The 26,862-nt window shown below is 42.4% G+C and overlaps 1 protein-coding gene across 3 annotated transcripts in view; it reads right to left on the reverse strand.

Annotated features, from left to right (window-relative positions):
• AGPAT4 (1-acylglycerol-3-phosphate O-acyltransferase 4) overlaps positions 1–26,862 on the reverse strand; it is a 332,031-nt gene that overhangs the window by 70,289 nt on the left and 234,880 nt on the right. For all 3 annotated transcript variants that reach the window (XM_069234500.1, XM_069234498.1, XM_069234501.1), the window contains 2 exons: positions 23,851–24,012; positions 13,824–13,977 (listed from right to left, as the gene is read on the reverse strand). In XM_069234500.1, coding sequence (XP_069090601.1) covers positions 13,824–13,977; positions 23,851–24,012 — 316 coding nt within the window. The remainder of the gene's footprint in view (positions 1–13,823; positions 13,978–23,850; positions 24,013–26,862) is intronic.

The following is a 26,862-nucleotide window of genomic DNA, read 5'->3' on the forward strand; positions in this document are numbered from 1 at the left end:
GAAGTTAGCCAAATGGCCCCCTTCATATCTCTCATGATTGGGAAACACTGATAGTAGTAACCTAAAGATTCTTCAGAGAATGCTTTATATACATTTCAAGCACTTCCAATTCAAGACATCCTGATTTGAAATGTTACAGAAGAGATATCAAACCCGCTTACAGGATGGCAAGTTTTTTAACATCCCATAAATACCTTATTCCTCAAAGCTGTACGGTGGTATTCCTTCTACTGTTCTTGTCTTCATAATTAGTTATGCTTTGCATGGCAGGCATGATATACAGTGTGCTCGACTAACTATAGCTGGCCCATTTTAGGGGGTTGTAGTTTTGTTTAGTAACAATAGCTTCAGTTTAACTGTGTTTTAAAAGGACAATAAAAACATATTTTAAAACTGAGTAACAGTTCTGGTTCATATGTGTGAAAACCACTGAAATCAGCCAGTGATGGTTTTAAATGCACTCAACACATGGCATCACTCACGCCAACCATCATGTTCATAACACCAATTTTAAAACGGCATAGCTATGAAGGTAACTAGTGCAACAACTTATGGTGCGGTGTGTATGAATACCCCGATAACCATAACTTGTACATTTCTGTGTTTTTAGGTGTTTGAACCATAACTATAACTAACTTTGTAACTGTATTTGTTCGGTTAATTTATTTGTTTTTTATGTTATACTGGGGCTTAGCGTAGGCCCGTGGCCAGGCTCTTCACCCAGCAATTCGCTGGTGGGCACCTCCTGATGTGCATGACTTTCAGAGGCCAGCCCCTGCACCAAACCGAAGCTGTCATCCAATCCCAGAAGTGCACGGCCATTGGCCAACACTGTGAGCACACAGCCTCGATTGGGCTTGCTGTAAAAACGGCTCCTGCACTCAACCTCTCTGTCTAACAACCCGTTAAACAAGATGTTGCATAAAACGCTCCATTTTCAAAAAAATCAAGAATATCAGAACACAATTTAAGCTTTTTTCTCCACTTATAATGGCTACTCGTGGATCTTGATTTAAGCGTTTTGAATATGGGTTCTTGAGTTCAAAGCATATTTTCCATGCCTTGTCAGTGCCTCCAAACTACACAGTGGCAGCCATCCCCGTGTTATATATATATATATATATATATATATATATATATATATATATATTATACCATCCAAAGGTCCACCTTATGGCGCGCAGATTTCACGGGTGCAAACGTGAGGAAAGGACCATTCCTCCACAATCTCCAACACCAACAATTGCCAAACAATTGATTCGTTTGCACTCCAGGAGAGTTTAATTGCTTCTATTCAAGAAAAATATAAAAAGACACCACCAACGCGTTTCAACCTCTCGGTCTTCATCACAGTTTTACAAAGAAAACCTTCCCATTAATCTCTATTTATAGTTCATCTTACTACCACCACCCAAGTGCATGCTGGGACACGTAGTCCCCTACAAAAACTTGTGACAAAACATGATACAAAATTCACTAAACGTTTCTGTTACTATAAACATCTAAAAGGAAGTTGAATGATTAACTACGGAAATATCTCTAAAGCCAAGATTAATTAATAATAATTTACAGATAAATGAATAGTATCTGTGGGATAGATGTTACCATGCAAACCATATCTAATGAAGTGACAGTGTGAAGGGTAAACAAGCACTTAATGTTTGTGAGGTAACAGACATAGGGTCAACCATATGGAGGAACGGGTCTGAAGGTAAAGATTTTGAAGACATTTACATGTACTAAGATGAGTATTATGTCTGGAAGAGAGAGATACAATAAGTAATGAACATGTGGCCTCAAATACTATACCAGGTATACACAGTAGATTTATAGATACAAGGTAGATCAATGTCTCAGAAACTAGGTAAACATCATCACTCTCACAATGTAAACATTGTCAGCAATATTTCATGTATAAGACATATTTTTCAGCCCAACATCTCATAGATATGGTTAGCATGGTAACATCTATCCCACAGATACCATTCATTTATCTGTAAATTATTATTAATTAGTCTTGGCTTTAGAGATATTTCTGTAGTTAATCATTCAACTTCCTTTTAGATGTTTATAGTAACAGAAAAGTTTAGTGAATTTTGTATCATGTTTTAATTGTCACAAGTTTTTGTAGGGGACTACGTGTCCCAGCATGCACTTGAGTGGTGGTAGTAAGATGAACTATAAATAGAGATTCATGGGAAGGTTTTCTTTGTAAAACTGTGATCAAGACCGAGAGGTTGAAACGTGTTGGTAGAGTCTTTTTATATTTTTCTTGAATAGAAGCAATTAAACTCTCCTGGAGTGCAAACAAATCAATTGTTTGGCAATTGTTGGTGTTGGATATATATATATACAGGGAGTGCAGAATTATTAGGCAAGTTGTATTTTTGAGGATTAATTTTATTATTGAACAACAACCATGTTCTCAATGAACCCAAAAAACTCATTAATATCAAAGCTGAATATTTTTGGAAGTAGTTTTTAGTTTGTTTTTAGTTTTAGCTATGTTAGGGGGATATCTGTGTGTGCAGGTGACTATTACTGTGCATAATTATTAGGCAACTTAACAAAAAACAAATATATACCCATTTCAATTATTTATTATTACCAGTGAAACCAATATAACATCTCAACATTCACAAATATACATTTCTGACATTCAAAAACAAAACAAAAACAAATCAGTGACCAATATAGCCACCTTTCTTTGCAAGGACACTCAAAAGCCATCCATCCATGGATTCTGTCAGTGTTTTGATCTGTTCACCATCAACATTGCGTGCAGCAGCAACCACAGCCTCCCAGACACTGTTCAGAGAGGTGTACTGTTTTCCCTCCTTGTAAATCTCACATTTGATGATGGACCACAGGTTCTCAATGGGGTTCAGATCAGGTGAACAAGGAGGCCATGTCATTAGATTTCCTTCTTTTATACCCTTTCTTGCCAGCCACGCTGTGGAGTACTTGGACGCGTGTGATGGAGCATTGTCCTGCATGAAAATCATGTTTTTCTTGAAGGATGCAGACTTCTTCCTGTACCACTGCTTGAAGAAGGTGTCTTCCAGGAACTGGCAGTAGGACTGGGAGTTGAGCTTGACTCCATCATCAACCAGAAAAGGCCCCACAAGCTCATCTTTGATGATACCAGCCCAAACCAGTACTCCACCTCCACCTTGCTGGCGTCTGCGTCGGACTGGAGCTCTCTGCCCTTTACCAATCCAGCCACGGGCCCATCCATCTGGCCCATCAAGACTCACTCTCATTTCATCAGTCCATAAACCTTAGAAAAATCAGTCTTGAGATATTTCTTGGCCCAGTCTTGACGTTTCAGCTTGTGTGTCTTGTTCAGTGGTGGTCGTCTTTCAGCCTTTCTTACCTTGGCCATGTCTCTGAGTATTGCACACCTTGTGCTTTTGGGCACTCCAGTGATGTTGCAGCTCTGAAATATGGCCAAACTGGTGGCAAGTGGCATCGTGGCAGCTGCACGCTTGTCTTTTCTCAGTTCATGGGCAGTTATTTTGCGCCTTGGTTTTTCCACACGCTTCTTGCGACCCTGTTGACTATTTTGAATGAAACGCTTGATTGTTCGATGATCACGCTTCAGAAGCTTTGCAATTTTAAGAGTGCTGCATCCCTCTGCAAGATATCTCACTATTTTTGACTTTTCTGAGCCTGTCAAGTCCTTCTTTTGACCCATTTTGCCAAAGGAAAGGAAGTTGCCTAATAATTATGCACACCTGATATAGGGTGTTGATGTCATTAGACCACACCCCTTCTCATTACAGAGATGCACATCACCTAATATGCTTAATTGGTAGTAGGCTTTCGAGCCTATACAGCTTGGAGTAAGACAACATGCATAAAGAGGATGATGTGGTCAAAATACTCATTTGCCTAATAATTCTGCATTCCCTGTATATATACACACACACACACACACATACATATAAAATCATGGTAAATAATGCAATGTGCTGATTAACTAAAAGAACACTTGCTGGCTGTGGACCAGGTCAAGACATCTGTTGTAGTCTGCTTGAATTAATGCAATTAGTGGGATTTGCTGAAGGAGTCAGTCTGGGATTGCAAAGTCTACTATGCTGAGCAACTGGTGCTACAATTTGGTCACTGTTTTGACATATCCTTCATACATTAGGCACATAAAACCCACACAGAGGAGTGTTAGTGCTGTACGATGGTTTGAGCTCCTGGATATTTAGGTAAGCATGGTGCTGGAAGAGGAGGCCTAGTAATTTCCTCTCCGTCTGTAGTGGCCACTCATCCCAGGAGCATTTCAAGACAATGGGCAATGCACTTTGTAGTTTTACATTGAAAAGTTGATATCTTGTCTCCATCTGTGTGGGGTCTGTGTGGCTCAAATATTGCAGTTGCATAACTGTGATTGAAAAGAGGCGTACTTTGCTCAACAGATCAATAACAAACATTGATGAGTTATCCCTCAACAATCAGGCATAGCCCCTTAGGCAGGCACAGGCGAGCCGTCCCAATGGACAAGACCTCCATAAGCTGATGCAGTGGTAGCAGTCTTTTCTTTGGTAGACTGAGAACACAAGCCCTGAAGAGGTTGCTTCTTGGCCAATGCGTGCAAGACCTTAATACAGAGAACGATCCATTAGAAGATGGTCTATTACTGCACAGACTTACCCTTCTTCACTCCAACATACTCCACATACCCCAAAAACAGCTGGTTCGTCCACCAAGAACTCTTTCGTGCGGTCAAGGTAGAACGACAACACTCTTTTTGGGTCCACTTGTTGGAGTCGCGGGGTGTGGTGGAGCATAAAATGTTGGCAGGGTGATAGACTGGCATACATGAAAAGAAGTGACAACTTTCAGTAGCAAGGAAGCTTTAGTGCAAAGAACCTACTTGTCTAGGTAGAATTTCAGGTACGGGGGCTTGGATGACAAAGCCTGAAGCTCACTGACCTCCGGGAAGATGTTATTGTCACATGAAAGGCTGTCTTGATGGTAAGGAGCCTGAAAAGACAGTAGTGCAGTGGCTCAAAAGGAGCACACATATGAAAAGTGAGCACTAAATGAAGGTACTACTGAGGCATGATGAAGGATGAAGAAGGTGTTGCAGACCTTTCAAAAACCTATTTACAACAGAGGATTTGAACAGGGATGGCTGATCTGGCAACCACAGAAAGGCTGAGATGGCAGAAATTTAGCCCTTTAAGGTGCCTAAAGCAGAGCACTGCTGGGCAAGAAAAAGAATAAAAAGAAGGACCTGAGAAAGAAGGGCAAAAATATTAATCTATTTCTCTGCACACATGCCACAAACTTGCACAAACGGCAGGCGTATACTGCCTTGGTAGATGGATGCCTGGCTGCCAAGAAAACCTTGATGACTTCGGGCAGAAGGTCAAAAGCTGTCAACTGTCACCTCTTAATCTTCATGCTTCAAAGCAGAGCATTGACAGCTTCAGGTGGAGATCCCTCCCCTCCTGCTGCAACAGAGAAGATCCTCCCGAAGAAGCAGTCTAATCGGAGGACCGATGACTATGCTCAACAGCTTGGGATACCAAACTCCGAGCCCAGTCTGGAGCCACAAGGATGACTAGGGCCTGGTCATTCCTGATCTTCTTCAGAACTCTATACAGGGCAGGAGTGGTTTGGCCGGAAAGGCGAACAGGAGGTCTGAGCTCCACTCAAGACAAAAATGCATCCCTGAAAGTCTACGAGGTGGCAAACAGATCTAAGGCTCTCCCCACTGCTGAAAGAGACCTCGCAAAACCTCCAGATGGAGACACCATTCGTGATCTGCTAGGCATCTTTGGCTGAGTTTGACCTACCCTGATGTTCCAGCCATGTCCAAAGGCAAAGGGCCTCTTAACAGAGGGTTGACGACCTCACCCCTCCCTGTTTGTTGCAGTACTACATGATGGTCCTGTTGCCTGTGAACACCTGCACTAGCCTTCACCTGATGGAAGGGAGGGAAGATTTCAATGCCAGCCACAGAGCCCGGAGTTCCGGTAGTTCGATGTGGAGTCCAGAGGCCTCTGATCTCCACCTCTCCCAGAAGGTCGCCCCATCCTAGGAGTAACCAAACCGTTACCAATGTCATATCTGGTTGAAGAAGGGAGAGGGTTCTGCTGCTGATCCAACAGTGGTTCTTTAACCACTACTGCAGTTCTTTTGAAGTTCCATTCGAGATCTGGACCATGTTGATTCCCCTGATGCTGCTCCCACTGGAACTTCAGGTCCCCCTGCAGAGCCCTCATATCCCAGCCAGCATGTGTCACAAGCAGGATGCAGCAGGCCATGAGGCCCAGCAGCTCAGAGTCAGTCTCACCAAAACCCAGGGTAGAGGATGAAAAATCTGTAACATAGCATGAATATCCTAAACCTGCCGCTGGGGAGAATAAGCCCGAAACTAAACCATGTCCAAGACAGCTCTGATGAAAGGGAGCGTATAAGAGGGAGTCAATTGTGACTTCAGCACGCGGACAGTGAACCCCAGGGAGTGCAGGAGGTCCGCTGTAGTCTGGAGCTGGAGGACAACAGCCTGGTGTGAGCCCGCCTTCAGCAGCCAGCCGTCGAGATAGGGAAAGACTGGTACCCCTAATCTCTGCAGATGAGCTGCCACCATCACCCTCACCTTGGTGAACACCCGAGGGGTGCTGGTAAGGCCAAAGGGAAGAATGGCGAACAAAGCGCTTATGGCCCATTGTGAATCAGAGGTAACACCTGTGGGCAGGCAGGATATGAATTTGAAAGTATGCGTCCTGCAAGTCCAACGCTACCATGCAGTCTCCCGGGTCCAGGGCAGACAGGACTTGAGCAGGAGTGAGCATTTTAAATTCATGCTTCATGAGGAAGAAGTTGAGAGGGTGCAGGTCTAGGGTAGGACGAAGTCCACCACCCTTTTTGGGCACCATAAAGTAGTCGGAATAACAACTACAACATACTTCTGGCATTAACACCCTCTCTATGGCTCTCTTGGCCAACAAAACCGTCACTTTCTGGCGGAGTATGGAGGGATGCTCCTCCATCATCCTGTTGCAAGCAGGTGGCATGGGAGGAGGGGTAGTAATGAAGGGGAGGGATTAGCCACTTCGGACAATCTGGAGAACCCACGGGTCTAATGTTATTGACCTCCAGTGGTGCTGGTGATGGCAAACCCTGCCTCACACTGGTTGCCCATGATGTTTGAAAGGCAAACTAAAGATGTTTGAAGGCTGTGGCTGCCAAGGGGAAGTGGACTGGCTCGACCACTGGCTGCCCAACCACAGGGGGTGGGGGTACCATATCTTCGGCCAAGCAGAGGCTAGGGAGCTTGTATGATGTGGTGGCTCGGCAGGTAAAGACATGGCAGGAAGCCATTCTGTGGCTACAAAAGGAGTGAAAAACAGACTGGGGTCGGTGGCCCAAGGACCTGGCTGTAGCTCTGCCATTCTTTAAGCGCACCAGTGCTGAGTCCGGCTGGGCTCCAAAGAGATGGGAGCCATCAAAGGGCATGTCCATAAGCAAGGCTTGAAAATCCCCTAAAAAGGCAGTCAATCTCAGTCAGGCATGGTGCCGTAAGGCCACTGATGAAAAAAACCTCTGCTCAGTAGGTCGGTCGTGTCCAGCTCATATCTGATTGTGATATTGGCTGCATCTCTCCCATCTGCCATAACTTGGGAGAGTATGACTTGGGCCTCTTCCAGGCCCATGGGCAGCACGTACACAACCAAATCCCACAGTACATGGGAGTAACAGCCAAAAAGGGTCACAGTGTTCATGGACTGCAGTGCCAGGGTGGTGGAAGAAAACATTTTCTTGCCTAAGGTATCCAGCCTCTTGGATTTCCTATCCAGTGGAGTGGTAGGGAATGTGCCAGGGTTTACATGGGACGCGGAGGCTTGGACTGCCAGCTCTCCGGGGTAGGGAGCTGCATGAGGAATCTGTCGTCACATGGTGTGGGGTGATGGAGGCAGACAAATGTCCTGTTCACAGAAGCTTCTGTGGTTAGCTTGGACCTGGTCCCAAACAGGATATCCATAAGGGCTTCATTAAACGGGAGAAGTGGTTCTGAGAGTGTCACTTCTGGCTGGAAGCGCCTCTGTCAAGAAGTTAGTCTTAACTGCCACTGAGGGCAGGCTAAGGTCCAGGACCTCTGCCACCCTTACCACCATAGCAAAACAGCCTTCATCCTCCCTAGCCACGGTAAGAGGAAAGACCATGCCAGTATTTGTGGAGGAGCCCAGTCCACTGGCATCCGCCAAGTTCTCACACCAGTCCTTGCTAGGATCTAGGGACTGGTAGTCTTCAGGGTCCAGTCGCCCCCCCCCCCCCCAGTCTTCACCAAGTCTTAAACCAAAAGGAATAGGGCTCAGGCCCCGGTCAGAAGGGCATGGACGATGCCCCTCCGGCTTTGTGTCAGCGTCAGGAATGATAATGGGGATGATGGCACAGGAGGGTGCTGAAGGCATCAAAGTCGGGACCGGTGCCAAGGACGTACAAATGGTGCTGGTCCAGATGATAGACGCCTGACTGGCACTAGGTGCGGTCCTGAACCCACAGTACCTGAAGGTGCACCAATGGGGACGGTCCGCCTAAATATGAGGTGCATAGCCTCATAAAAATTCGCACAGTTGGGCAGAAGTCGCTCTGGGTCCCAGAAAGTCAGGGAGGTGCGGAGCTGGCCCAGGTTAAGGCTCTACCATACCGCGAGGCCTTGAATGATAACGCTCCTTCATTTTATAGAAAGATTTCGACAGACCAGGCAAACTCGAAGACCTCTTTCACTTTTTGCTCTTCTTTTTGGGGGACTTACAGGAAGACGACTTTGAGTGCGACTATGATCTAGGGGTCCGCAACAGATCTGGAACCTTCCTTTCGACCGGGATCAAGACTGGTGCAGAGTCACACATCGAGTGGCAAGGAATTTTAGGGACCACTCCCACAAGGCCCTAGGGTGTCTGGCACGACAGTCAATGCAGGTCTTTGCGTTGTGGTCATCTTTGAGGCACCACAAGCAATCAAGATGCAGATCTGTCACCAGCATCTGTCAGTGACAAGCACCCCAGGGCTTGAAGCTGGCTTTCCTAGTTGACATACCTGCCACACCAGCAAAAGAGATCTTGAAAAAACCTTGACAAAAAAGTTGAAAAAGAGTCAGTCAAAAAAATGACTAGAGGCAGCTTTCTCTGGATCTGCACACAATGAATGGCTTGGAAAAAAAAGAACTGATGTCAGAGCACTAGGGCGGCACCTATATAGGTATCATGCACATCACTTCTGGCGCGGACAATACAAAGCAGATAAAAATTACGCCACATACTGGTGCGCAGGGGTACTTCTCACCGAAAATGTCCAGATCCATTCTGATGCCTGAGGATAATTATAAAATAAGGAATCTGCACCTACAAGTCTCTATCAGATTAATGTTTTAAACAGACTGATGTATGGTTAATTTCAAACAGAAGTCTGCTGCTTTATAGATTAGAAGAAAAGGGAACTTGTATCTGAATTAGTTGTGGAAGAGCTGCACACATACAAGGATGCATAGGCTTGCTAACAAAGTCACCTAATTAATTATGCACATACAAAAGGCTCACATTATGCACGGTATATTGAGGGATAGCGAAGTTGATGATAGCAGGACAAGTAGACTATTCGACAAACGTTACACTTTGTGAGACTTTCCATGCCGTAAACGTTTGGGGACACTCTTTCCAGTTGGTGATTTTTGATGAAGTGTTTATGCTTTGCATGGGGGGGGCACTTGGAAAGAAAGGTTACAATACTGCTAGCCTGACGGATAACAATTCATTAATTTGCACGAAGACAATCACATATTACAGTTTTGCAAGTGGCAGACAGGAATGGAACACTGCAAGAGTATTCAAGCTTGTCACCTCCTTGCACAGGAGGACCCATATTACTTGAAACACCACTTCATTATTTTGCCCATAACGAAGCTAATACGCCACTCTGCCAAAGCGTAATAAAGGAAGATTTGTTGTCAAATTATGTAACAAATCTATACACCAGTATAAGCACCATCCCAAGTTTTAACCCTCTCTGTACAATGTTAGAAAAATATAAATAAGCATGCAAGCCGGTCACTCTGGGTCCCAATGGCATGTCTATTGAAGTTCTCCAAGCAGATGTACAATTCTGGATATGTCCCTTAAATACGTCACTTAGCGCTAGGCTGGAATGAAAAGTCATCCCAGGCTCCTGGCGGGGATCAATTTTACAAACAATATCCAAGAAAAGGGGCACACACAAACCAGTTGATTATAGATTGATAGCGCTCCTCAATAATGAGGCAAAGGTATTTGCTAAAAATGCTTTTGGGTGAGTTGGCCCAATGGGTGGAAGATTCAAATATTTTACTATTCTACCAAAAAAGTATTCCGAAAAGGATATGAAACTCTGTAAAATATCCTTGCCGTAAATATGATGGCTCCCAGCATGGTGGCAGGAAGCTGCAGATTATAAGATTATTTTCTGGATTATTCTGCCACCTTTGATATAGTAACTCACTACCACTTAAGAAGAAAATCAGCAGGAACGGGTATTTCCCCCTTACACCTTTATCTAATCCAGATACTCTAATGGAACACATGGTTTGCGGTTAGGTTTGATAAATGCTTGTGTACGACCACTCCTCAGTTAGCTACAATTGGAGATAAGCAGGGATGTTTTCTCGCTACCCTTCTTTTTAAATGATATACAGCGAACATGTTAAAGTTTACTCAAGGCACACAACACTTACCACGTAAATTGGGTATTAGGCACATCTCTGTTTTGCAGTACCCTGATTACGCTGTAATTCTGGACTCCACACCTTCAGAGCTGAACAGAACTCAGGAAACATTCATGCATAAAAACGGGCTAATGATCGGATAGCCAGCATAGAAAAGTCAAAGATAATACTCTAAAGGAAGTACGATAATTGGTCCCTGGATGGTGACAGTTGATACTTAAGTATCCTGGGGTCCTGCAAGAGATCTGAAGGGATCATAAAAAGCATATTAACTCTGTTAAACTCAAGCCTTAATACTTGCAACACATTTAAGAAAACTATACCTTAACTTGTACAGTCCATCAGTAGAGACGCTTTTGGAAATTGAGAACTCAAACTTGTGTCCAGTAGTAACCTTTGGTACCCCCTCACATTTAGGGATATAATGTGCCCAGATTTAAGGGTAAATAAATGCATTTTTAGGGGCATGTTTATACTTTTTGGTGAAAAACTGCACTAACGCAGTTTTGCATCAAAACGTTTTGCACCAGCTAGCACCATTCTTGAGCGCCAACCAGGCACCATATTTATGGAATGGTGCAAGCTGGCACAAAGGGTAGGCTAGTGTAAAAAAAAAAAAATACGTTAGCTGGGTGGGGGTGGCGGTATGGGAGAAGGGGGTTTTGCACCAAAAAGTGACATTAGGAAGGTTAGAGTAAAAAAAAAAAAAAAAAAGACTCTAACCAGCTTAGCATCATTTTCTGACGCAAAACCATCCATACCACATGACTCCTGTCTTAGAAAAGAAAGGAGTCATGTCCACCACCCCAATGGCCAGCACAGGGGACCAGGATCCACTGGGCATGGCCATTGCACCCAGTGCCATGTAAGGGGCCATTTTCAGGGCCCCCAATCGCACTTAAAAAGAAATACTTACATGTACTTACCTATACCTACCTGCAATGGATTCCCCCATCCTCCGCTGTCCCTCTGGTGTGGGTGGGGGTGTCCCTGGGACCAGGGGAGGGCACATGTGGGCTTATTCCATGGTGTTCCACCATGGAAATAGGCCCAAAGGTCCCCTAACGCCTGCCCTGACCCAGGCGTCGAATAATGGTGGAAAGCAAGCTCTGCACCATTATTTGACCCCTCCTCCCCCCCATGCGTGATTTTAGCACAGGGGGATAAAAATGTCGCTAAGGCCATAGAGTCATTTTTTGCACGGAAATGCCTACCTTGCATCTCATTGACGCAAGGTAGGTTTGCACGTCCAAAAAATTACTAACTCCATAACTTTGGTGCTAGACGGGCCTAGAGCCAAATTATAAATATGGAGTTAGTTTTGCACTGAATTTGCGTAAAAAAATGATGGAAATTCGGTGCAAAACAAGTATAAATATGCCCCTTAATCTTCCAATGCCTTGCCCCACTTCTCCACTGAGGCTAGAGTTGGACTTGATCAAACGTGGACTTATGGTAGATCCTATTTACATGAAATATTTGCTATAGGCTCAATAAAGTTCTGATAGGTTGTTTCAAATCCATTTCATGGAACGAAATAGCAAAAAATAGTATCAACGAGGGACCCTCTGGCCTGATTATTTTTTCTACAGTCTTGACTAAGCAGCCTTATTCAGAGCTTGGCAGATGGGCTATGTAGCACTTGTAACATGGCACAGGGGATATCTGTCATATTTTGACAGAGTATCCTCTTGACATAACACTAACTAAGGCCCCCGTCAGATGTTAAAGCAAGCTAGGAAGTGGGGGCATCTGAAGAGCAATTTAAACAAAGGATCAAGGAAAGAATATGAAACATTTTTCGAGAAGATGTTCAAATGTTTATGAAATTGAAAAGTGCACACGTTTTACTTGGGTTAAGAGCAAACTACGCTCACAATGTATTTACCAAAGCCACTGAAATACCAGGGATAACGTAAATTGATGTACCTTCCATTATTGTTTCTTCCCTTGTGTGATTTACGGTGTAGCGAGCAAAATGCAGTAACAATCAATTGTTCTTGACATTAATTGTATAAATCAAAAATATTTATGAACCTTTAACAATGTATTGTTACAGTTCTAATTAGCTAACAATAAAGATTTTATAATTCTAAATCTATACCCAAGTTCTCAAAATTGATTCATGTAGCAAAAAAGGAAAACATCTGGGAACATCAAACAGCCATGGGGACAATCACACTGTTGGCATGACAGACATATCTGTCTGCATCATAAATGAAAGCAGTGTCTTGTAGAAGGATTTCTTTCTTATTTCAAACTATCCACAGTGTTTGCATTCAAAAACAAATTATCAAATGGAAGTGTTAACACTGTAAAGCTGGTGATCATGTGGCATGTATGAAGAATCTTGATAGCCAATCCAGCACTGGGAGCAATTTCTAGAGTGTGTATGTCAACTTTTGGAAAAGGTCTAAAAATTGTGATAAATGAATACAAGAAGGAGCAATTATTACTGTCAGCATCTGTGAGTGCTTATGTTCGAATCAGTGAGCCATGTGCAAAGGAATCGGTAAAGAAGTAAGAGTGTTCCTCAGAGGAGCCTTCTCTGGGGAGAACACCCTCTTTAAAAAATATCCATCACCTTATAGTTTAATGCCCAGTGTTTTTTTTCCGTCTCTTCTTTGTAGTAGTATCCGATTCTAGTCTCAGGGTCTCCGATCTTCCTTGAAAGGTGTATGTTTGCCATAATGCTTTACTTGTAATGCTATTTACCTAAAACAACACACCTTATTCCTCACCACTAGTCTGCATGAATGACACTGAGGGCCTGATTTAGATCTTGGGGGATGGAATACTCCATCACAAACGCGATGCATATCATGTTCCCGCCGTATTACCATCGCCATAGGAGATAATGGAAACATAATACGGCGGACGGGATATCTGTCATGTTTGTGACGGAGTATTCCCCTCCGCCAAGATCTAAATTAGGTCCCTGGCCAGTAAAAAGTGCACTACACCTTCATATAACTACATGATTAAATTACTTTGAAAGAAACATTATATAAACATATGAACAACATATTTTAATCCCATCAAAACTAAGTGCAGTTTAACAGAAGAACATGTTCATTCTACTGCATGCGACTTTCCTTACCTACATTTCTCAAACACTGTACAGTGATGGCAAATCCTTTAGTTCGTGGCAAGAGGTGGTATTTTAGTTTTTGAAGGCCCTTGGCTTCGGCAACTTGCATGCTGATCTCATGTTTCTTCTCTGTGAACCTCGTCCCTTCACAGTGGATTAGAAACTGAAATCAAAAAGGCAATTTCAATGGATTTGTTTATGTATTGACCTATTTATTTATTTCGAGAGTACTTTTGTATAGCATGCACAAGGCTCTGGCCCATCAGACAGCTTTCCATGTAATATTCAATATGTACAGATCACAGTTATTGAAGCACAGTTCTGTAAAATAGCATTACAAGCTGTTAAAGTGAGATCAGTTCTAAATCAAAATATAGTACATAGACTATACAGAACATTTTACAATATACTTCCAATTATAACACCTGACAGCAGGTGTGGCACCCTGCAAGCAAAAATTAAATCATATTATCAGTGGCAGTAGGTACAAGATAACGTGCATTTTGTTCAAACCCGGATAGGATTTATTTGGCTGCTGGAAGAAAATGTCACTTCACTGTTTCTGGTCTTTTTTGAAGGGCAATACGACAGGAGTAGCGCGAATGGAAAGGAGAATTGCATGTGGAACTTTGTGGCTGCATCCTGAGAATGACTGAATCACAGATTGTGTTTTGTTGAACGCTGTGGTCTCAAACACCATGTGAGACGTGAAGTTGGCAAGAAACTCCTGAGGACTTGAGTTTTTTTTTTTTTTTCAACAGATAGTGAAAGTAATCAGGCTTGATATATTTGTATATGAAGCATGCAAATTTGACAGCAGCTCTATCGTCATTGGGAAAACGGATTAAGCTTAGATGTATAGGTGTCATATGATCAAAAAAGGTCTACCCCAGAAATCAGTCAAGTGGAGTTAGGCTTTGTTAGGAGTATGATGAATCTCTGGAATATCAGAAGGAATAACATTCCAAAGTCCAATCTGGAGAGGATAAGGACTTGCATTACCTCCTTTAAATCTTGTTCCTGCAAGAACCGGTTAAGACTATGTCTAAGTGTCAGATAAAAATTGCTATTTTTGGACATGCTGTTGATGTGTTCATGGAGGCTGCGGTGGCTAGCAAAGACAAAACCAAGTGATACGAGACTATTGATGATCAGGGAGCCTTCTAGAATGTTCATTCAATTCGAGAAGTCTCAAACTGGTCTAATGGATGACTGAGTAGAAAAAAAAAACTTCATTTTGTCAGGGTTGAGTTTGAGGTGATAAGTTGTGACCCATGCCTGAATAGTCAAAGCATGCAACGTGATGTTTGAGGGAGAGGAAACTTTCAGACAGAGTTAGGCGTCATCTGCCTACTGATAGGGTGATAAGAAAGAGTTTTGTCTGATATCACCTAAGGGTTTGAGCTACAGGACGAACATTACAGGTGCAGTTACAGACCCTTGATGGACTCCTTCTGTTAAGGGAACTCGAATAGAGAGGGAACTGCCTAGTTTGATCTGTTGAGAGCGACTGGCTATGTAGGATTTACTATATTTCAGTATATTGTCTTCAACGCCCAACTGATCTTTAAAAGTGTGGATGAGAATGGGATGGGTAGCAGTAATTCCAGTAGTACCATTAAGTAGGCAGCAGCATTATCTAAGATGTAAAACACACCATTAATAATTGACTAGAATGCTCTGCGTGTGCTGCTCTTGCTCTCTTGCCAGACTGATCAGCTTCTAGAAGACTGCTGTGATTGGCATACTGCTCCAGTTTTTTGAAGACGCAACTTTCAAGAATTTCAGCCAGAAAAGATTCACCAGTGACTGAACAAAAAGTAAGTTTTTTAAAAACAATTGAGAGACTTGTCCAATTTGGCACATCATGAAAATACCTCTTGGGGCAGTGAAAGACTTATCAAGTTTGTTCAATGAGATAGGAGTACGAGTGCGTTTTTTGGGCTAGACTGGAATGTATCAACTCTATAAAGTGACTGAAAGATTTTAGTTTCGAGCTAAGAAGTCCTATTGGCTACTTCTTTAAAGAATGACGAGTGATTGGGTGGTTTTCATCCGAAGTTAGGATGAGAAGTATTATCAGGTATCATTAAAATGAATTTTACTTCGGAGTCAAAGAAGCTGGCTAATTCTTAACTTGTCTAGCCACGTTCATCATCTACGAAAACTGCAGATGATTGGATTACTCAAAAATATCATTTGGCTGGTTTTAGCCGAATCTGTTGCTTCAAACATGTGTTGTGTGCTCTAGCGGTGCAGAGGGGCTCCAAGTTTAATTTATATGACTCTGACCCAATAAACTTTGCCTCAATCTAAGGCTTTTCTTCTCTTTCTTTAGTTCCTTTGAGTACCAAGGGGCAGGCTTTTTGCTTTTTATCCTTTTCTCTTTCAGTAGGGTAAAAGTATTTATGGTCTCAATAATGATTAAGCGACAGAGTCCTCATGGAACTGAATAAAGACTAGAAGATAGGCAATGAAGTTCAAGTTTTTATTGTATCAAACCCATGTTTTTCAGATTTGGGCAAGGTGAAAGGTGCAAGGTGAACAGACATGGAAGCCATCTGACTAGTCCTCGGGCATATGATTATCCAGCAGAATGCCATCTTTCTAAGCAACAGCAATAATTAAATCTAGAGTGGCTACCTCAATGCGTGTGGGTTTGAGGCAGTACTGAATGGAAGTATTCTCTCTCTCAAAGGAGAAAAAGAAGCAAAGTATAAGACAGTTCACCAGAGTCCAAATTAAAGTTGCCAATAAATATGTTAAAGCAAACAAAGAGTGCTAAATGAAGTCCTTCGTTATTTTGCACACCATGCCACGACAATTTCAGCTCAGCCATATGCAAATCAGTCTTGACCCTGCTCCAACAGGAACAGTCCAGCCCGAACTGCCATGCCAGGTCCTCCCTGAACAGTGTCAGTGGAACCAAGCTTTACCTGGCTGATGAGACCTAACTTGCGCAAAATCGATCCTAGGATGCCTGTGTTCCGGTTCAAGGAGGACCTGGCCTTAATGAATACATGAGCTTGTGTACTGCTCTTGTGGAAACTAAATTGCTTCAAGGTGCTTCAGCCTTGGAGGAGTGGAGTTAGTTAATCTCAGATGGTGATTCAATTGGCATTTTCTGAGTCCCATGTTCTGCACTAACTGTGGCCCCTCAGATGACCCTATCATATTCCCAAGCACTATACTGTATATGTCACTCTTTCACTTTCTGTCTTTACAGAAGATGGTCACATCACCGATGCAAGGTGTGCAGACATCCACATATATCACATACACATGTGGATTCGGGACAATCAGTGTGCTTATGCCACTGTGCCAACATTCAATGAAATAAAAATAACTTCTGGAAGGTGTCTCCTGGTGCTCGCAATTTGTAGACTGGGACTGCACAAAACAAGCTTTCTTTACATTTCACAACTAACACAAATGTTACATCAAAAAATGGATGACTTCTAAATATTCGTATAAGGTGCACATCTTGTTCTGTCCATTACAAAAGGGATATATTGCAAGAACAAAACATCCACTGAAATCAAGAATTACAGAACTCAGTGATAATCAAAAAGCAGTCACCCCCATAGACCATTTTCTACAATACCACTACAACCAAAGTGTTCATGACTATGGCAATAACAAAGAAAAGGGATGATGAGAAAGAACTACATATGAGAAGAAAGGAGATTGGGTGGGTTCTGAAGGTATTAAGAGCAAAAAAACAGAACTCCACAGAGATGCTTAACTTTATACCGGACTCTTGTAGTTATAAGCAAAAACCATTTAACAATAACACTCTGCAGCATACTGGTTTGGGCATATCATCTTCCTACTACATAAACCAAGACTCAAGATTTTGCTTGAAAATACTGTATATTTCGTTAGAAAGACATTCCCGATTTGTATTTTAAACCATGTAATTTAATGAAACAATCAAGTTACACTAAATCAATAGTGGAGGTGTTGTTTAGAAATGGCTGTTCTCTTTGGGCTTCTGAAACAGAAACAAATACCAGCATCAAGAGGCCCTGAACAGAGTTCAGGAACAGTGTAGTGAAAAGCAAACAATGAAATACTTACAGATGTTTGTCTCCTGTGTTACGATCCAAGTTGGTGGCATAGGGCAATAAAGACACTGGTGGTGGTGTTCGTCCTCTTCACCACAAGTGATAGATCGGATCCTTGGGACGCTCATGAGATGATGGCCTGCCCCATGAGTAGAGTTCACATTAGAGAGGCAATCTGTTGTGCAGGGCATCCTTCGAGAAAGCCTATTCGGCTGACCATTACAGAATAGGTACTTGGAACAGGTGGTCAAAGAATGAGCACCTTTTTGGACTCAATATCATGACAGTGTACAAAGCAGGGACCATCTTAAATTTAGGTGGAGAGAAAAGGAGGAGCCAACAGCGACTCATAGAGGCAAGATGCTCATGGAAACAACTGGCAGAGGACAAACAGGCCCGCAATCAACAAAACAATGACGACTGTACTCTGACTTCTTAATTATTATGGCCCACCTGCCTTTGAAACTCACAAAGCCCATTTTCGACAGTGCCAATGGTAAACCTCACAGCCAATGGCTCTGGTTCAAGGAAAACAGATGGGAGTTGTTGGAGGGCAAAGACCTCGTAATGCCAAGAAGGAACAGGCGCACTCCTGAGCTTGAAGCTCGCTCTGTTATAAACCAACTACTCCATTGTGACCCATCTCCCCCATCATCATGTTGCTGGAGGTACAGAATCCTTATAATGGCTCCTACACAGAGTCCAAGATAGCGGACACAGTTTTTTGGACCCGTAGGCTCTGCAGGACACCCAGATGGTTCACAGGCAGTCCACAATGTTTCAGGTGGGAGGGTATCCCATCACATCAACAACAAGCAACATTGCTGTGGGTCAGCTAGTACCACTCAGACAGTTGCATAGGCCACCTTAATAATTTTTATCTTTAGCAGAAACTGAAACTGCCACAAACAACGAAGGTGCTGCTTGTCAGACAGAGCCCTGATCAGTCTTTACCAATGCACCTCCTCTGTTGTTCCTCTCTCTAATATTACGTTAGACAGATTTATGTTAATCTTGAGGATGCCTCCGGAACAGGCCAAACTTTTATGTTCCTCCTAGTATCCTTCCTACCAGACCTCAATTTAGACCACGTCTTTCAGCTACGACTGGGGATGGGCGGTGAAGGGTGTGGGGGGATTGGAGCTGATTTGGGGGTCAGGGTCACAGATTCAACATTCAATATGCATGCTCAGGTGTCTTCTTAGTAGTGAGATTTCAAGCTACAATGATTACCTTTTGAAGCTAAGGTCACTTCAATCATACTGAGCTGACATCTTGGCCTTGCTCCTGGGGGAATGTTAATTGCAAAGCTGCAAGGTTTTTGTGACTCTGGTACCCAGAACTAAAGCACAAAGTGAAAAAATATTCTAAAAATCTTAGGGCCTGGTTTAGAAACTCACATATGAGTTAATCCATCACAACCATGACAAATATCTTGTCTGCTGAAATCTAAATCCCATTATATCCCATGGGAATTGATTTTGGCGGTTGGGATATCTGTCACTGTTGTGATAGAGTAACTTGTCCGCCAATATCTAAATTAGGCCCTTAGTCAAAATAAACTTGGAATCATTATTATAATGTGCCATAACATGTTTGCACAGCACACATTCACCAATTATTTTGGTGCAGAGCTTAACTGCAGTTGTGGATTTGCCCACCGGAACTCAGCTCTACATGGGTAGTGGGGGTTGCCAGTTGACGCATGTTGGCCCAGTAAGTAAGTGTGGTATGGTTCCCATGGGGATGAGCTACGTGGGTACGAGGAATTAGTTCAATAGACATGGCATTCAAATCGGTGTAGCTCCGATATAAACTATGATTGTTTTCGTGAGTGTATCACAGTAGGGATGTGAATGTTTGTTTCTTACTCTCCTCCTAACTCGAGTCTGCTGTGGAGAGAAGCCCACTGCTTGAGCGTCACAATACATCATACTGCACCTGGTGATTACTGCTTTTCCAATGCACTGGTGGGTGAATGTGCATGTGTCCGCAGGAGGGGTAGAGGGGTGTAAGTGCTAAAAGCTCTTGTATAATTTGTTCTTCAGCTCAGTCCATCAGCTGCCTACAATCAGCTGTAGGGTACTCAAATCCTTCTTGATTTCACAACAGTATTCTACCTGGCAACATGTGCACTGTTTTCCTACATCCCTGTCCCCTTCTGTATTTCTTAAGGATTGGTTCATATTCTCCCATTTCCAGCCTGTTTGAGGTAGTGATGCTGAACAGCTCAAATTTTAATTTTTTGGCTAGAACACTGGTTGGCACAATTAATTCACAGATGCAAATAAAACTAAAATGGCAGCGGAGGTGTTAATGAATGCAGATGAACAAACAGTGGGAAAATCCCCTTTGTTCACTGTTAAAAACGCAAAGGCATTGCTATAGCGAAATACAAACCTTCATTATTTAGCCACTTCACATTATGTAGGCCACGGTGATAATACAGTTTTCAAGAGATTAACAGGGTCAGCTTTGCTTGCAGCTGTTTTTCTAAGTAACTGCACATAGTCTTTTGGGTTGTATTACATGGCCCACTATAATTTGCTGGACAATGTACAAAGCATTATTCTGCTGCTTTTAATAAGGATTCTCGTAATACATTTTTTTATTATCTTGCTCTTCAAATTTATGTTCAGAACGTCTAGCTCTGACCTCCATCTGCCTAATACCGATGCCGTTATTTCGTTCTTTCTTTTACAATAATGTGTATACAAATTATTTGAATTTTCTTTGTCATCAGTCACAAAAAGTAGTACATAATTATAGGGTTATGTGTGAATGATCAGTATCAACAGACACCGTCATACTGAGATGTAATTTCAGGCTTATGAGTCTGTTTAATAAAACTTTAAGTCGTTTTTAGGTTATCATAGTTTATTCTGCATGATGCAAATCAAGAACTACGAAAAATCCATTTTAGGACATCAAACCACTGCAAATTATTCGTTAATCCCAGACAGATATACAACTATTCAACTCAGTGCATAATAAAGAATGAGAAGAGACTACAGTGTACTCAATGTAGTAATAAATTATCAAGAAATGATTATTGCTCACTGCAACAAGTACAATACATGTAATTTCTTCGGTTTTGTGCGATTAGTTTGTCCTTTCAATAGTTTATTGGAGTGATTTTCACTTCAATCAGCAGGTTATTTACCACAAAGGCCAGCCAACATGTGTTTCACACCTTGTGGCGTGTAGGCCTGGGGCTTTATCAAAGATGTACAGTATAACAATTGTGGAAATAGCAAAAAAAAGGTGTCATTTATTCTACTTCTTCTAGTGAACAAAAATGATTTATTAATTTATTATTACTACACTGACTACCCTAAATTTTATTCACATTGCAAATTTGAATTTCTGGGAAAAAGGTGAGACCCACACATAGGGTTAGAGAACTATATATGAGATTACAGCCCTGTCTCAAAGACATAGGCCCTGGGGCTTTCACCCCATTTCCCTGTACATGTACTACAGGATGAGGTGCAGAATAGATAAATACAGTGCTCATCAAGCCAACCCTAAAGACAGTTTTTAAGGGAGGAAGTCTACAATGTCCACTAATTATTTTACTCTTATTCTCAGAACAGAAAATAAGATTCCAACACAGGTTGCAGTCTGTAGTTTCAGTCTAGAGCAACCATTATACCGGTTTCTAGGTGCGTAAGTCTCCAATGAACTAATCAAGCTAGCTCTCTGATGTATATCTGTCTGGGACGTCTTTAAGATAATACGTTTGGGATGCACGAAGGTTAACCCTGGTCTAGCAAAGTGTCTGCGAATCCGGCCACGACTTTTATTCATTATAGATGATATTGACCTTGAACGGCTACATGTCTATTTCTCCGTGTCCTGAGTTGATGTCCTTTTTTTCTAGGAAAGAACACTAACTAGACCAGAAAAGTCAGATCAGAAAGAGGAAATGGGTACAACTACAGGGAGAAGTTTACCTCTTACATGAAAAAGGCTAAACAGAAGAGCACTATGCGACTGGCACGGATGAACTGAGAGACTGCAGAAGTAGCTCTATCTTCGCCTCTGTCCTTTGTGCTGTAAGGAGTCCACATTAAATTATGGTTTTATGTAGCTGGGCATTTCCTGGCTAGGATCTCTATAAACTTGAACAACCAGGATCTAATTCCTAGTGGGAAGTGAAGATTACGGCATAGCTCTGGGACATCTACTGCCATAAAAATGGAATGGAGATTCTAACGAAACAGATGTATGCCAGTTTGCAGTGAGACAAAAACAATTGGAACATCGCTCAAAAAGGCTATTTTATCAATACATTAAAGTTAATGGATGCCAAGTGTTGATGTTGGAGTCTTCCTAGTACAGGATAATGTCAGGCATTAGAACACTCACTGGTCTGCAACTACTCAGCAGTTAGAGGTTTAAAAGGTACAGTGAGAGTTAAACAGGCTCTGGCATCCAAGCTGAAGAGCACTTTAGGAGCTGTGTCCGTGCTCATGTGATCCAGTATAGACGGGGCTGAGCATACATTATCCACAAGTATATGAACTTCTAAACGTATACCCAAAAGAACCACATATTTGATACACAAGGTGGAGGAATGTTTGTGAACATCCCATAGTTTCACATGGACTGTGAGAGAAAAGAGGACTTAGCATGTAACATAAACTACTAAATAAATGTTCAAAGTCATACACAAGCAGATTTTATGATATGTTTGTGAATGCCATAACTTTACATCCGTGAATTCCAAAAGGCACAAGCAAGACCTTTGCGAAACATGTGGTGCGTTCTAAACCTTCAAAGTCTGAGACATGATGCCACATTTGGTGAGTAGCAATTTATTTTGTCTTAGGCCCTTCAGATCTATTGTAAAAACTGAACTCATTGTAGTCTCAGCGGGCCTTACAAGAGAACTTAACACACTAGATTACTTATAAATAAACACAACTGAAAAGCAAAAAAAAACTGTTCTCATCAGGGTAGCCTTCACTGACACCCAACAATAAATATTAACTATTTTGGTAGCAACAAAGTTCAGCTTGGCCCACAAAAGATCCAGAGCAATATTGCTCAGGGATGACTTAATGGTTGGGTGTAGAAGATGCAAAAACTGGCAAAGGATAGACTGTGGCATAAGATTCATTCCATCTTTTTTCTTGAATCGTTTGTGCAGGCAACAAAAACCCTGTCTAAAGCAAAGGGAGCAGATTTAGGTGATGAATGACTCGGGCAGTGAATAACACCATTATGGCAAAGTGATAACAGTGGCCTACAATATTTATGGAGTTTTTGGTCTTCTCTTTGCAAGAAGAATTATTAAGAAATAGAGGATGCAATTATTAGTGAATATTAGTTACATTCTGTTAATAGAAAGTCACTGTTTGTAAATATTACTCACATTCTGATCATAGAAATCTGGAGCCCTGCAACTATCCATTCAAACTTTAGCCGAACTTCCGGATAGCAGGAGAGTCCACCAAGGTGATATTCAGCTACCTTGGTTTTGGTGGTCACCCACGATGAAACATGCCACAAAGTGGGTGAGGTGACATATCTATATCTTGTTGGATACCTGCCGATAATTTAAGGCTGTATCTAATGTTAACCTTTAAAATCCAAGCTTTATTTTTGTATGATATATATTATATTTTACCCACATTATGTTCATTACTCACATTCTGTTCATAGAAAGTAATTGTCATCGGATAAAATACTATTTTCCTGTAAAAAGTTTGTGTTCGGAATAGACGCTCATTTTCACTATCTTTCTTTTAGGAAGTGCAATCTCCTGCCCTTCACCCAACAATTATAAACACTTCATCTTGCACGTATCGACCACTGTGGGTAAAAAATTAGGGAACGTAAAATATACTTTGATGTGCGCATTTGCCACTTCAATCAATGAAAGAATTAATGACCAGTGCAAATTCTTCACTTGGCATTGCAACAATTCTAAATGTAAAGGAGCATCCACTCAGACTGCTTACCCAAAAATCTTCAGGATAATCCCTGAGATTGTGCAAACCCTGCACCACAGTTCTCCGATCTTCTTCCCACCTCCGCGTACAGAAGACAATCTCGAGAAAATACCACATCCAGCCAATGACAGGTATGTAGGAGAGTTCCTTCTTTGCTAGCACCTTCGAACTCTGTAATAACAGAAACCAGAACAAAAAGTGGTCACGATTATGATTAAACGTTGCTTTATCCGATATCATCTCTTTTCAAGTCGGGCACATTTACAAGAATAAATACATATAAAAAAATACACAAATGGCAAAACAGCTCAGCGATCCATTACTAATATAAGACTTCATCACCCTACACTTTACCTCAGTGTCAAGAGGGAACGTCAGTGTAACTTGTGGTGTGATCTTAGAGCACCACACTGTACACCTAATCAAAGCCCAGGAAAGACGCAGGATGCTATGCTATGGAGTTGCCTTGTATAATTACAGTAAGTAACTTCCATAGGGCTAAATGTACATTGTTCATTTCCTTCTACTACTGCCATAAAACAGTACTTATCTCCATCAATGGAATACATTTAAAGAGAGTAGTAGAAATATTTGATCTGGCAAAGCGAGCATTATGCTATTCAGTGACTGACCCTTTGCAATGCCATCATATGATAATGTAATGGATTGTCCAGCAAAAAATATGTTGTGAGAAACTGAATTTCAAATGACAGTTCTTGTCAAAAGACACGAGGTACTAACACAAATATTTCCTAATGCTTTCTCAGTAAACTGTAAAATATTATAATCTACATTACCTGTCAGTTTCATTTATAAGTGGCTAATCAAAAGAAATACCATAGAGAGTATAAAAATTCCATCTTTGTTAATGTTGTGAGGGCACAGCTATCAAAATATTACTGAAAGACTTTAGTAACATGATAGTAAATACATTCAATTGAGCTTCAGTAACACTAGCATTTAAGGTAATCTTTATTAACAGTTTAGTTAAGTAAATTATACATCATAAACGGGGAACAACTAGCATATGTGTTTATTATGGAACCAATAATTGAGAAGAAACGTATTTATGCTGTCCCTGGAATGGCAAACCAAACTTAGCCATAAACATTTTTGAAACAAAATAGTCTGTCTCGTCTGCAACTGCTCGATCACCTCCATGATTCAGTATTCAGGCTTTGCCTGGGTAGAGGCATTATGTCTGCATCAGACTGCAACTGAACAACTAATGCCTGCAATTAGGACACAGGACATTTCATCAGCTATAAATTCTGCATGATCATGATAGGAGATTTGACAGGAGCACCTGAAGTGGATAGTACCTTTAGGCGGTTATTATGACCCTGGTGGTCATGAGACCGCCAGGTCAGCAGTGGCGGTCGGACTGCCACCAATGCGGTGGTCTGGCCTCCACATTTTGACCATGGCAAAAGTGTCATGGTCCGACCGCCGGCACCACTAGGTTGCCGCCAGTCGTCAGCCTGCCTGTGCCGGCGGTCTTAATCCGCCAGGGAAGCGCTGCAAGCCTTTGTATAGTGTTCCACCGCCATGCAAAGGCAGGCAGAGACAGTGTGCTGTGGGCCCTTGGGGGGCCCTGCACAGCCTATGCACTTGGCATGGGCAGTGGAGGGGCCCCCATGGACAGCCCTGTCACCGTTTTCAAGTGCGACGGGTGCTATTGCACCCAATGCACCGCGACATTGCCGCCAGCTCGATTACGAGCTGGCGTCAGTCTTGTGGTGAGTTTCCTGCTGGCCCAGCAGGCGGAAACGCTGTTCCCACCCACTGGCCCAGTGGAAAACCCTTAATAGGGCCAGCAGGCGGAAACCCGAAGTGGCGGTCTTCCGTCCTCAGCCGCCTTCCAAACTCTTAATGAGGCCCTTAATGTACAAATCTCTCAGAACCACTTTAAATCGCTTCAATTTTGGCCCTTCTCTTCAAACCAGTTTAACACTGGCAAGCAAAATCTGGATACGCCCCTGGATGTATCTGATAAACCACAGACTAGAATTTCTACATCTATGTTGTTGACAAGTCCTTGTTTTAAGGTAATAATGGATGCAAACCAAGACAATTTGCCTTTAAATGAGGCACTGATTATGAGCTCCGTTTAAATATGCTGCTTACCATCTGGCCTTAATGTGTGCTTATTTGTTGTCCTGGTGAAATCAAAATGCACAGAAGTCATTCTTGCTACCGAAGATACGAAAATGTAAAATGTGCTTTGGGAAGTTAAGTGGAAGGCCATTGCTGCTCCATCAATGCCAAGGTAACAGCTGTTGTGAAATGACTTGTCTGATTATGTTTACATCCCTTTGAAGAGGACCCAAATTCCAAAGCGGGTGCTAGAGCATGGGGTGGTCACCAGGTAAAAGACTTTCAATGCCCCTTGGTACTGAAGTACAGGAACGTCTCAGGGTGACTGGGATGAACCTCTGTTTATCGTCGAGGGTAGAAAGATACTAGGGATCTACCTATGAGAAGTTGGTGCTGTCAATGCCTGTTCAATCAATCTATCACCCAGAGGGGTATCCAGGTGCTGGGTCCTGCCTGCTCGGGGTCTTAGTCGAAGAGTCAGATCTTGAGCACTTTACTGAATTCTTGAAGGGAGGGAGCTGTTCTCAGTTGGATGGGGAGACTGTTCCAGGATTTAGCGGCGAGGCCGGAGAAGGATTACAGGATTGTTTCTGCAGCAAATATTAGAGGTTTGGGTGATGGAGAGAGAGAGGCAGAACGCAGGTGTCTGGCGGGTCAGTGGATCTCAGGTGGCGGTTGATGTATGCAGGTCCATGGTTGTTTAGGTCTCTGAAGGCATGCGTAAGAATCCTGAATTGGCATTGCTTGTGTACGGGAAGCCAGTCAAGTTTCTTCAGGTGGGGGGAGATGTGGGTCCATCTGGGAAGGTTGAGGATAAGTCTAGCCGATAATTTCAACATGGTCTGAAGTCTCTTTAGGAGGTGAGAAGTGATTCCAGTGTACATAGCGTTGCCATAGACCAGGCGGCTGGTGACAAGAGCCTGG

The sequence above is a fragment of the Pleurodeles waltl genome, chromosome 5 (assembly GCF_031143425.1).
Source record: "Pleurodeles waltl isolate 20211129_DDA chromosome 5, aPleWal1.hap1.20221129, whole genome shotgun sequence".
Lineage (NCBI taxonomy): Eukaryota > Metazoa > Chordata > Amphibia > Caudata > Salamandridae > Pleurodeles > Pleurodeles waltl.